At 38.2% G+C, this 14025-nt stretch overlaps 1 protein-coding gene across 1 annotated transcript in view; it reads left to right on the forward strand.

Annotated features, from left to right (window-relative positions):
• Positions 1 to 14025, forward strand: part of magi2b (membrane associated guanylate kinase, WW and PDZ domain containing 2b) — a 105328-nt gene that overhangs the window by 41475 nt on the left and 49828 nt on the right. Inside the window, exons 4-6 of the mRNA XM_079411625.1 lie at positions 2436 to 2651; positions 3074 to 3293; positions 3862 to 3941. Of these exons, the coding sequence (XP_079267751.1) occupies positions 2436 to 2651; positions 3074 to 3293; positions 3862 to 3941 (516 nt within the window). The remainder of the gene's footprint in view (positions 1 to 2435; positions 2652 to 3073; positions 3294 to 3861; positions 3942 to 14025) is intronic.

Raw genomic sequence — 14025 nt, forward strand, 5'->3', positions numbered from 1 at the left:
CTGCTGTTTCTTTAAGAGCTGTCGCTGCTGAACGTGACGCGGATCTGATACGCATCGTGTTTTCTCTCAGATCTCTTTACCTTTTCTTACTCACTTCAGGTCGGACCCATTTCAGTCTCTTCTAATGAGCTGATGAGTTGAATCGAGTGTGTTAGGTGAGGGAGACAGTGCTAGGATGCTCCAGGACAGTTTTGAAAACCATTTCAGAGACGTGTTCTTAATGTAACTCATATATAACATATTACATGCATGCACAGTTTTATGGCAGCTTTAATCGCCTTTTTGGTAACTTCGTGACTTAACTGATCACGACATTGAATACTCGTAGTTTCTTTCACGATTTGATATGAAATGATACAGGCTATGCGCGCACCGGCACCTTTGTGCGTGTATTGAAGAGCACGCGCTGCGAGCAGAGTACAGTTTCCGTGCTCCTTTGACTCGCGCTTGATGCTGAAGTGAAGTTGAAGCGCGAGTCTGAAACGTCCCCTGTTTGATGTGCTCGTAAAGACGTTCTGCGATTGAATAAATGCACTTCTTGTCAATAAAAAAAGAGACAGAATTAGCATTTATGAGTGGGGTGGCCAACCCTAGGCCCTGCCCCTGCGTTAACAGCATTAAATAATTTTAACACGTTTAACTGAAAAAATGTATCGTCTGCGTTAACGCTCTAATTTTGACAGCACTAACATATATATTAGTGCTGTCAAAATTAACGCAGGGGCGGAGCCTAGGGTTGCCTTAATTCACTTAAATTGAAAAAAAAAATTTTTTATAAATTTTTTAATTTAAGTTGGTGCCAATTTATAACACTGTTGCACTATGGGTGTCCTGAGTTCGAATCCCAGCTCGTCGATCTCCTGACCCCGTCCCCCCCTCTTTCTCCCATTTCACTTTCTGCCAGTACTTACTTTCCTATCAAAATAAAGGCAAAAAGGCCAAAAATAAATCATAAAAAAATTAATTTATTAAAAAAATATATTTTTTTAAAGGTGGCAAAATTAACCTTTTAGCAGATGCCTTACTGCTCAAGTTGTTTTTTTTTAAAGAAACTAATACTTTTATTCAGTAAGGTTACATTAAATTAATCAAAAGTGACAATAAAGACACTAGTAATGTTAAAAAATATATCTAATTTTAACTAAGTGCTGTTTTTAAAACTTTATATTAATCAACCATTGCTGAAATAAATGTATCAAGGTTTTCACTAAAATATTAAAGGTCCCATGAAATCAAGTTTTTTGGGGTGTTAGTATCAATATGTTAGTCTTAAGCTTATCTATAAGGCAGCGTGCTCCAAAACTGACAAAATGCACATTTAGAAGATATAAGCATTCAAAGCTTGCAGTTCGTCACTTCCGCCAAAACCGATCAACGATTGTTTTGACGTCACATCGTACTTCATCTTCTCATCAAACTTTCTGTCCAATCTAATGCTCTCTAGAACGTGAAGCGCCCGCCCCCTACACTATAAATAGACGCTGAAGCCGTGGCTGCAATAGGTCACTTGTTCACAGAATTAGTATTTTCTGTACGGTGAATGGCACGTAGTGCACTATATAGGGGACAGGGAACGTTTCAGACAGTGTAAATATGCTTTCCATTGAGGAAAAAAAGAAGTCTGGTTTCGCGCTGTGTCACGCTAACCACCAGCACACACACACTCTGCTCTGGTCCAGAGACACCATAGCACGGAGCAGATCACATGCGCGAGTCTGATAAAAATGATAATTATATTTCATAATATTAAACCATAATATTAAACCAGTTTTTGCTGTATTTTCAATCAATTAAATGGTGCCTGGATGAGCAAACAAGTGTTTTTTTGTTTTGTTTTTTTTACATGAAATAAGACGAAAAATTGTGTATGTGAATATTTGTCCAATTAAATGCTCTCTAGAATGAGAATAAACCATCTGTCTCTGACTAATAGCTAGTGTGAAATCACGGTTCACGTCAGCACAGTAAAAACAGCTGTTTTTATTTTAAATAGAAGTCAGCACAGTATATAGGTACTGTATATTGATTTTATAGATTTCATGTGGTTTTGTTGAGATGAAGCTAGTCCACTCCCAGTCTATAATTCTGGGTCACCAGGGTGTAATTTAAATGAATCGATGAACTTCACCTCTTCTGTTTCCGTCCCCACAGACCAGCAAATGAATTCATAAAGCCGGTGCCGTAACCACACAGGAGCTCAGTTTTTAATCATTAAACAGATTTCCCTGAATACACATGATTTCTTTTGAATCTTGAATGAAACGATTGAGTCTCCAGTGAACGAGGGTGCCGTAACGGCAAACATCACACAGAAAAAAAATAGCTCCAGCGAAGTTATTGAAAAGTTACTTCAAGTCAGACTTCACCTTTTTGCGTGCCAAGTAGCTGTGAAAGTAATTTTTCCTAGTTTAAATTCCAAAATGTGTTGTTTCTAGATAACTTCTATGGCACGCCAAAGCCTCCTGCCGAACCCACGCCGATGCTGTTTAATGTGACGGACCAACTCTTGCCCGGTGCCCGACCCAGTGCAGAGGGAAAAAGGAAGAGGAATAAGTCCGTCAGCAACATGGAGAAGGACTGCATTGAGCCACCAGAAGAGGATGAGGAAGAGAGCCCCGTCGTCAATGGCAACGGCATCGCCATCACACCAGGTTACGACCTACCACTGTTACTGAGATTGAGTACTGTTACTGTTGAATACTGTTACTGCTACTGAGATTACTGACTTTAAACTGACCCGACTGAGTCAATTATGAATGTGGGCTTCACGGCCACTTCGACTCATTTCTAATGAAAGATGTTTCAGACCAGAGTCTGATGCTTTATTTAAACTTTTCAGTTGTTACGTAACTTCAAGATGAGGTTTTGAATCATACTGAGCTAAAGAGGCTCTTTTTAGTAAGGCTGGTAAGGCTTTAGTAAGAGTTAATTTTGACAGTAGCTATGTTTCCATCCAAAGATGTGAATTTAGCTTATGCGCAAAACTGGAATATCGCATAAAACACTACTGTCAAATAAGTCTCTCAGTCATAAGGTCATGCTCGACACTGATTCGTTTTGTTTTCTCTCACAGAATCAAGCGAACACGAGGACAAGAGCACCGACGCTTCTGGAGACATGCCTGTCCAGCCGTGCCCACCTGAGACCCCCACCCTCACCGCCACAGATGCCCCTGAGGAGGAAGGAGACGCCCCCAAGTCCCCACAGGACTCCCAGGAGAATGACGAACTGGGCCCTTTGCCAGATAACTGGGAGATGGCCTACACTGAGAAGGGAGAAGTTTACTTCATAGAGTGAGTGAAGTGCACTTCAAAGCACACTTTATAATGAAAGAGGTTTGAGCATATGGAGCGCTACCTGTTGCAGTGTCCTCTTTTACAGATCGTTACGGATAGCTGAATTATTTATGTGTGCCGTATCGAGCTCATTCAGTTCAGTTTACTTCATTTTGCATTATGGAAATTATTTGCTGGACTATTTATTATTACTAGAACATTTGAATTTGTATTGAAATTTTAAAATTTAGTTTTAAATAAAAATATTATTCACTATAAAACTGAATCTGCCAGAGTAGCTGAGGGAAGAGTGTTCTTAAGAGCAAGAGAGAGATGTTTGTCTCCCTCCCATCTGTCCTTCATGAGAAACGAGGGACTTATTAAATGTATTGATTGTCATTGTGTTAACTGGAAAAACCCCCAGCCACTGTGACTGAGGCATTCTGGGATATCTAGTCTAGAATGTTTTAAATTTCAAAGTTAGGCTTGTACCAACATTTGCCTGACATAACAAACATAGAGACTCTTTTGGTTCGTATCATGGTAGCTAAACTCTGTTAATTGTTGCAATATTTTTTCTTTTCAGTCACAATACCAAAACAACGTCATGGCTCGACCCTCGACTAGCGAAGAAAGCCAAGCCCCCAGAGGAGTGTGAGGAAGATGGTGAGTGTGTTAACACGTGTGTGAGTGTGTTGCTCTCTTTTCCGCTTGGAGAAATTTGATGTTGTGACCTCTACTTGTATTTTCCCTCCGGAGATGTACGCGAGAAAGATGTAACATGAAATCTGAGGGGGAGGTTTCCATTTTGTGGGTTTGTTCCTGATGTCAGAACACGATCAGTTTGTGCTCTGGTTTCATGAAACATTCAGAATGACAAACCATTAGATCATGATGTTTGCACACTATGTTTATGAATGACAGGTTTATTCAGCATTGATGCATACTTTTATCTGTTTATTCGTTCATTAGTTATTTTTTTGCTTGTTCAACTATTTGTCCATCCATCCATAAATCCACCAATTTTTTATAGCCATTAATTAATTAATTAATTTGTCTATTAAGCATCTATCCTCCATTCATTTGTTTGCTTGTTAGTTGATTCATCCATCCTTTAAATATCTATCATCAATTCTTTTGTTTGCTTGTTTAATCATTTGTTTAGTCATATAGCCATCCATCCTTCCATCCTCTATGTATTTGTTTTATTGATTCGCACATCCTAAAGTATATATCCTCCATCCGTTTTCTGTTCGATCATAAATGTATTCATATATTCATCTTTAAAGCAGTCACCCATCCTCCATTCCAGTCATTCATTAGTTTATTTGTTCAGACTTTCTCCATTGGTTTGTTCATTCATTCATTTATTCATCCATTAAGCCATCTGTTCTCTATTCATTCATTCATTTGCATATTGATTAATTTGTGTATTTATTCCTTTGTTCATCCATCCATTTTTTAGCTATCTACTATTCGTTCATTCTTTCGCTAATTGATTCATTTGTTAATTTGTTCGTTCATCCATCCATCCATCCATCTGTTCATTTGTTCATTCAGTCACAGATCCTTTGAAAATCTATCCTCATTCATTTCTTTGTTCATTCATTCATTAATTAATTCATTTATTCATTTGATAAGAAAGCTAATTATTAATTTCGTCATTCATCCTCCTTTCCATTCATTCAGTAGTTTTTGTTCATACCTGCATTCATACATCCATCCTTGTACCCTCCATGCATTCATTCATTCATTGTTCATTCATTCATCCATCTATGCTTCCATAAATCCATCCATCCATCCATTCATCTATAAAGCAGTCATTTATCCTCCATTCATTAGTTTATTTGTTTAGACTTTCTCCATTGGTTTGTTAGTTTAATTCATTCATCTATTAATCATCTGTCTTCTATTCAGGCATTTACATATTGATTCATTTGTTCATTTAACCATTTGTTTGTTAATCCATCCATCTTTTAGGCTATCTATTCTCTATTCATTCATTCGTTTGCTCATTTCATTATTTTGTTCATCCATCCATCCATCCATCCATCCATCCATCATCCATCCTCTGTTTGATTTGTTCATTCAGTCACTAATTGTTTGAGGATCATTCATTCATTCATTCATTCATTTGACCAGAAAGCTATTTATTCATTCCTTCCTTCATCCTCCTTTCTGTTGATTCATTATTTTTTTGTTCATACATTCATCCATAAACGATCTAACCTGCATTTTTCTACCTTACAGTGCTGGGAAAAGTGTTTTTTATTTTTTTGCATATTTGTCACACTTAAAAGATTCAGATCATCAAACAAATTTTAATATTACACAAAGATAACCCGAGTAAATACAAAATGCAGTTTTGAAATAATGAAAAGGAAAAATGCTGTCCAAACCTGGCTGGCCCTACGTGAAAAAGTAATTGCCCCCTAAATCTATTATCTGGTTGTGCCACCCTTTGCAGCAACAACTGCAATCAAGCGTTTGCAATAACTGGCAATGAGTCTCACATCGCTGTGGAGGAATTTTGGCCCACTCTTCTTTGCAGAATTGTTTTAATTCAGCCACATTGGAGGGTTTAAGCATGAATGGACAGTTTAAGGTCATGCCACAGCATCTCAATTGGATTTAAGTCGGGACTTTGACTTGGCCACTCCAAAACCTTCATTTTGTTTCCTTCATTCCTTCTGCATATCCCAAGTGTGCTTGAATTCATGGTTCCATCAATTATGGCAAGTCGTCCAGGTCCTGAAGCTGCAAAGACGCCCCAGGCCATCACACTACCACCACCATGTTTGACTGTTGGTATGATGTCCTTTATATGAAATGCTGTGTTGGTTTTACACGCCAGATGTAACGGGGCACACACCTTCCAAAAAGTTCAGCTTTTGTCTCATCATTCCACAGAATATTTGCCCAAAATCTTGGGCATAATCAAGATATTTTTTGGCAAATGTGAGCCAAAAGTGTTCTTTTTGGTCAGAAATGGTTTTTGCCTTGGAACTTTCCCATGGATGACGTTTTTGCCCAGTCTCTTTCTTATTGTTGAATCATGAACACTGACCTTAATTGAGGCAAGTGAGGCCTGCAGATGTTGTTCTGGGTTCTTTTATGACCTCCTGGATGAGTCGTCATTGCACTCTTGGAGTAATTTTGGTAGGCCGGCCACTCCTGGGAAGGTTCACCACTGTGGATAACGGCTCTGACCGTGGTTCGCTGGAGTCCCAAAGCCTTAGAAATGGCTTTATAACCCTTTCCAGACTGATACATGTCAATTATTTTGTTTCTCATCTGTTCTTGAATTTCTTTAGATCGTGGCATGATGTGTTGCTCTTTAAGCATGCTTCACTTTGTCAGACACGTTCTATTTAAGTGATTTCTTGATTCAACAGGTCTGGCAGTAATCAGGCTTGGGTTTGGATAATGAAATTTAACTCAGCTTTCTAAAATAATGTGGTTAATCACAGTTCTTTCATGATTTAACAGGAGGGGGCAATTAATTTTTCACGTAGGGCCAGGTAGGTTTGGACAGCTTTTTTCGCTTAATAAATGAAATCATTATTTAAAACTGCATTTTGTATTTACTTGCATTATCTTTGTGTAATATTCAAATTTGTTTGATGATATGAATCTTTTAACCGGGAAGGGGGCAAAACCCTTTTCACGGCACTGTACATGCATTCATTATTTGTTCATTCATCCATCCATCTATTTATGCTTCCATAAAGCCATCTATCCATTTTTACAGACGTTCATTCTTTTGTTCATTTATTTATTTCTTCATTCACACTTATATTACCTGTGCTCTAAAATCGGCGCACAAGTCAGCATCATATATTCATTAGCTTGCTCAAAACCTGTATTTTTTATGTTTTCTTCTCAGCCAGGCTGTTAAACATGCATGGTGTACCCAAATCTACCATCTTTGAAACCCTCTGTTGAATTAAAATGCAATTTAATGGGGCCAGAGAAATCAATATCTCTTTCCACAGGCCTTTTAATGCCTTTCTGTGACATGACTACTAATATCCCTCTCTGTAGTACAAAATAGATCTATTTTTTGGGCACGTCTGTGCAGCAACGTTAGATCATACACATAATCATGATTGATTTCCATTTATGTTCAATAAAAACCACTGCGAAGAAATCACATTGTGCATTGCAAATTTTATCCACTTCTGTCTTCAAAGTTCAGACATGTACATATGAATTTAATTCAGCTGTCTGTTAGCTTATGATCTTCATGGGGTGGCACAGATTCATCATAAATTCCCATCAAAGGTTAGATAAAAGATGATCTGTCTGTGTCTACCTAATTTTGCCTTCAAAATCAATGTTACTCACAATTCTTGGTGTAATTTAGAGGCGTGCCTGTTTAATTTAGCAACAATGGAATAATTTTTCAGCCCTGCTTGTTGATTTTGAGAGCAAAAATTTTCACATTTCATTTTCTTTTAAAGACGCATCCGGCACATATGCACACGCACGCTCATATTTACACTTGTGCATTCAATGCACTCAAATATACATAAGCCACTCAGTGAATGAAAGGGCCTGAAAAAGAGACTTCTCACATAGTTGCCATGGCAACTGCCGATGGATGACCATTGATTTAAGGAGGAAAGATATTTAAGGTGGTCTGGGTTAGATCATTGTCTTAAAACTATGAACGGTCCAAAAGGTCTTAAATAAATAAAAAACATAGAATTTTCTTTAAAATATGGATGTTTCAGAATTATTTTCTAAATATGCTACATTATTAATCTGTTAAGAATTATATTTATTTAAAAAAAATGGCTATATTGTGGGAATGATGAATAGGTGATATATTTTCAATATTATTATTTATATTGTATTATTAAAAAGCAAATAATTTTCTTAATGAGGTGCGTAAGTAATCTATTAAGCATTATAGAAACTAATCATATTTGTTACATTTGACTGAAAATATTTAACTTATTGGGATGCGGGGTTGCAAATGGTAGGAACGTTGAATAAGTAATATATTCTAACATTTTGATTATGATTTGTTGCTTATAATTTATTTATTAAAACAGCTGCCTTAGAGCATGACACCATATCCTTTTGTCCCTATTTGTTGTATTTATAAATAATTTCCAACATAATTTTTTACATTTCTAATTTGCAATAATGTGCAGGAATTTTAAGTAGGTGTTAATAAAAATAATGAATTTTAATTGGTTTTAAAACGTTGTTTTCCACCTCCCTCTAAGTTACAAATAGACATTACAAAGAGAAGTATTAAATATGTCCTATTATAAATAAGATTAAATATTTAACATTTGGCTCCGATTTCTTCCATACCAAGATATGAACTTTAAAAGAAAACTACAGTAACTCCAGCCAAGGTAATGCCACACTTCTCATTTTTTTTCTATTAAGAAAGTGTCGCCATCTGGTGTGTTACTCGTCTTTCTCTCTGAGTTAAAGCGGTGTATGTGACACACATAAGAGGCTCCTCGTGGATGACAGCCTGGGAAAGGTCTGTTCTTAGTGTAAACCCTAAATATGAGACTGGTTTTTATTGTGAGGAGAAGGGTCAAGCTTTAGCGGATGCGGTGTAGCCGGTTGCTGTTTGTGTGTGTAGGAGGGAATTGATTGCTGTAACCATCCTAGGGAGGTGCGAGAACCTTGTTGGTCGTCACACCTGCTCCTGCCTCCTCTGGCCCGGCGTTCTGTTCAGCACAGCATCCATTCACTCAACTAATGAATATCTGAACACAGCATGGCTTCTTTTGACACAGTATGAGTAAAAAACCTGCTTTGAGGGCATGTCTATAGACCCTCTTTATGTTTGTCAATGCAGAGGCTGTAGCATGACTTGTTTCCTTGTTTGTTTACTATTTTTTAAATGTGTGTTTTAGGAAAAATTTTACATTTAAGAAAAGTAGCATTACATTTTTCATTTTTCAATGGTTGCCAGGGCATTGTTTGGTGGTTGCTAGCTGGTTTCGAGGGTATTCTGAATGGTTGTAAGGTCATTTCAGGTGACTGTTAGCGTGCTTTTTGTGGTTGATGGGCCATTCTGTAGCTGTGTCTCATTTAGAAGGATACGTCCTCTGGAGGTCGAATCCTCTGTAGGTCGCATCCTCAAGATTCAAGATTTTTATTTGTCACATACACAATTATACAGAGTATAACCAGCAGTGAAATGTATGTCAGGTCCGCTCCAAGGACAGTGCAATTATAAAGTATACAAATATTAAGAAAAATAAAAGTAGAAAAAAATGAAATAAAATGAAGATAAAAAATATAAATATAAATGTGCAGGTCAGTATGTTGTTGACTTAGATAATAATAAGAGGAATGTGCAAAAAGTTGTACAGGGTATGTAAATAGCAGCAATATGAGGTAGAAAAAATTATGAATAGCTTATTGATATGGTGATATTTACATGGAGTCATGTGATGTGATGACACAGAGTTAGAGTTTAGGAGCCTGATGGCCTGGGGGAAGAAGCTCCTCCTAAGTCTCTCAGTTTTTGCCATCAGGCTACGGAAGCGCTTATCAGATGGAAGCAAAGTGAATAGAAGGTTACCAGGGTGATTAGAGTCCTTAATGATTTTAACAGCTCTACTTTTGCAGCGTTTGAGGTAGATGTCCTGCAGAGAGTGGAGAGCAGACCCTGAGATGCGCTCTGCTAAGTGCACAACTCTCTGTAGTGGTTTGGAGTCCTGATTGGAGCTGTTTCCATACCACACTGAGATGCACTGAGTCAATACACTTTCTATGGTCCCTGAATAGAAAGTTTTCTGGATTGCTGGTGAGACCCTGAATTTCCTCAGCTGTCGCAGATGGTACAGTCTTTGCCTGGCTTTCTTAACCTGTGTTTGGATGTGTGTAGTCCAAGTCAGGTTCTCTGAGATGTTTACACCGAGGTACTTGAAGCTACTCACCCTCTCCACAGCAGTCCTACTGATCATAAGAGGAGTGTAGGGCTGCTGCTGTCTCTTCCTAAAGTCCACGATCAGCTCTTTAGTTTTGCTCACATTCAGAGAGAGACAGTTGTCCTGGCACCATGATGTGAGTCTCTCTACCTCATCCAAGTATGCGGTCTCATCGTTGTTGGAGATGAGGCCCAGAACCACAGTATCATCAGCGAATTTGATAATAGATGTGGAGCTGTGAGAGGATACGCAGTCATGCGTGTAGAGAGAGTAGAGCAGGGGACTCAGGACACAGCCCTGTGGGGCTCCTATGAGGGTGATGGAGTTTGAGGTGAACTGGCCAACTTTCACCACTTGAGGTCTGCCGGTGAGGATACGTAAGGAATCGTAAGATCCTCCGTAGGGTCCTCTGTAGGATACGTAAGGAAGTGTCCTCAACCTAGAATTAAAAACGAGACGGCCTTCGTAGGACGGGAGGAAAAGGGAACAGGAAGTATCACGTTGATTTGGAAGTATCTCACACTACTTGAATGAAGGAAAATTATTTCTAAATTTGGAAAGTAATTTTTAAAAAAAATGCTTTTACTTGTTTTATTTTGCTCAATGTTTGAGGAGCTGCAGCGTACATACAACGGACATTGAGAAAAAAAGGAGGAGGATATTAAGAACAAAGTTTATCCGTTTTTACTGGAGGTACTTTAAGTTAAGTTGAAAACACCACCGCGCTTGTGTGTACATCTGCCGGCGCCGGCATTTTTCAAATGAATGACGGTTGTTTATGGCGACGCAAAGAATTGTGGGTTATCTGTAGCAGCGAAGGATACACCTGATGCATCCTCCGAATTCCTGTGAAAGAAGGTCGCATTCGTAGTGTCCTACTTGCTTTTCTGAAATGAGACAGCCTCGATGACGTATGCACCCTTCGAATGAGACCTCCGGAGGATGCATCCTTCTAAATGAGACACAGCTAATGAGTTTGCACTTCTAGGATATTGTTTGCTGGTTGCTAGGGAGTGCTGAGTAGTTGCTACGGCATTACAATAAGATTGCTAGGTGCTCTTACTTCTGTGGGGTTGCTAGGGAGTGCTGAGTGGTTGCTAGTGCTTGTTTATACTTCTGTAGGGTTGCTAGGGCATTATTTGGGGCTTGCTTCGGAGTTCCGAGTTAGGGTTAGGGCATTACAATAAGATTGCTAGGTGTTCTTACTTCTGCAGGGTTGCTACGGCATTGTTTGGGGGTTGGTTGGGAGTTCCGACTGAGTGATTGCTAGGGCATTATAAGAAGATTGCTAGGTGTTCTTACTTCTACGGGGTTACTAGGGCATTGTTTGGGGGTTGCTAGGAAGTTCTGAGTGATTGCTAGGGCATTACAATAAGATTGCTAGGTGTTCTTACTTCTGCAGGGTTGCTAGGGCATTGTTTGGGGGTTGCCAGGGGCTTCTGAGTGGTTGCCAGGACATTGGTTTGCTATGTGGTTTTTAGGAGATTCTGAATATTTATAAGGTCATTTTAGGTGATTGCTATTGTGTTCTGTGTGGCTGATAGGACATTCTATGAATTTGGTGGTTGTTAGGATGTTCAGAATGGTTGCTATGATGTTGCTAGATGGTTTCTAGGGTATTCTGAATGTGAGGTCATTTTAGATAATTGTTACGGGTTTCTTTATGGTAGATAGTAGAGATACACCGATCAACCGGCCAGGGATCGGAATTAGCCGGAATTTCCGCATGATCGGCCCGGACCGGTTACTACACTTACAGTGACTGAGAATGTATTTATGACGTGCCAGATGAGGCTCGTGCAGCCTGAGTGAGTGTGTGAGAGTCTCGTGCAGAAATCAAAACAAATGAGCGCAACAACACACAGAAAGTTATAGATGCATACTGCGTTAGTAAAAAAAATTAAACATTTTAGGTATGCAACATTGCATGACCAAAATGTTTCAACAAGAGTGCAATGTAATTTTATACAAAACTAGTTCAATAAAAGAGGTTAAAATTAAGTGACTTACATTTTAGACACAATATTGACTCTTTTTGCAAAATTTCGCTGATGAAAATAGTTCCAATCAAAGCCACAGCAGAACTGTTTTGTGTCTCCGAGCAACACAGCGGTTTCGTTACTGAATGAAGTGTCAATTATTCAGTAACCCATTCATAAAGACAGTAGTCACTTGCCTTGTTTCTGAAAAAATCAGCCAACAAATCTGTTGAAGGACTAAATGACTCACTCATTCAAGCAGTCATTTGCCGCCACCTACTGGTTTGGTTTCATATTTACAACTATTATTGCATTTTTCCCAGCATTTTTTATTTGCATGTTTAAAAAAAAAAATTAAAACATGAATCTTATAAAATTCTTTATGCATTCGAAAGTTTGCAGTGTAAATGTATTTGTGGCAGCTCAGCTTCATTAATAGTCTGTGTAAATACATCTAATGCTACTTAAGATGCAGCATCTGTGTTTCTTGCAGTGGAAAGATGGAGTTTGTTGATAATGATTTCATTTGAATGGTAACAGCTCTTTCTTATAATTCTAACTGAATTAAGAATTTGATGTGAAAGATGGTACATTAAATAAGATTTGTGAAAAAAAACGACAATTTCATGGCAAGCTCACACTGCACGATTTTAGCCTGTTTTTTCACTCGCCGACAGGTTTTGATAAATCGCCGAAAAATACCCGAAATTGGAGGCAAATCGGTGCTCGTTCACGCGAGTGACAATCACACAGTGTGAATTATCAAAGACGCGATCTGAGGGAATGAGTTCTGACTGGAAAATACATCGGCGATGACCTACAGGGTCAGCAAGCCTACAGCGACCTACAGACCAACAGCTTGATGTTTCAATACAGGGCAGCGGGATTTTTTTTTTTTTTTAAACAAAGCGATTAGCCATTTACAAACAACGTGCCTACATTTTTGCATTAGAATATACAGAACAGGTAGGCTACATGAAGATGAAGAAGTGGCTAGGGTTTTTCCTTTAAATAATATTCTTTTATAAAGGACGAAAGATTTATTGCATTTTTCTTTTTCATCACTTTGAGGGCTTTTATAGGCTATAAGAAATAAACTCATTATAAAATGCACAAAACGTTGGTTTCACTTTCAAGTAGGCTACTTAGATTTGTGTATATAAAATTTCCCAGTAGAAGTATGTTTGTTAACAAGTCATCTTTGTTAATTAGTGTGTGTTCAGGAAGGACTTATAGTTTGCAGACCAGACAGAGTTGTTGGCGATTCTTCCTATTGTAAAGTCATGCAGTGTGTAACCTCCTGTCGCCGATCCATCATGCAATGTGAATACAGCAGCGACTGAATGCTACCCCAGATAGTCCTGTTGTGTGAAAACAACGGTGATCCGATGACTTTGAAAATCGTGCAGTGTGAACTCGGCATAAGAAACATAGTGGGAAATGACATCTGTATTGTCATATACAGGAACACCTTTTCAGTTAATATTGTTATTTCTATTTCTATTGTTATGTCACAGAGCACTTTATTTTGAAAGCTGTTTAAGTGAGAGAACATGTAACATTGTCCAGATTGGGGGAATTGTAATGTATAATAATTTATTATGTAAATAATTTTTTTGCATTAAAAAAGTATAGATTTTTGTTTGTATATTCTGTCAATTATAGTTTTTAGAAAGAAAATCTGAATCGGCAAATATCGGTATCAGCAGGTCACACTTGCAAAAAAATCGGAATCGGCCAAGAAAGTTGCAGTCGGTGTATCTTTAGTAGATAGGACATTATATGAATTTGCACTCGCTAGGACATTGTTTGGTGGTTGCTAGTATGTTCTGTCTGGTTGCTAGGTTTCTAGGGTATTCT

Source organism: Barbus barbus (genome assembly GCF_936440315.1).
Source record: "Barbus barbus genome assembly, chromosome: 48".
Lineage (NCBI taxonomy): Eukaryota > Metazoa > Chordata > Actinopteri > Cypriniformes > Cyprinidae > Barbus > Barbus barbus.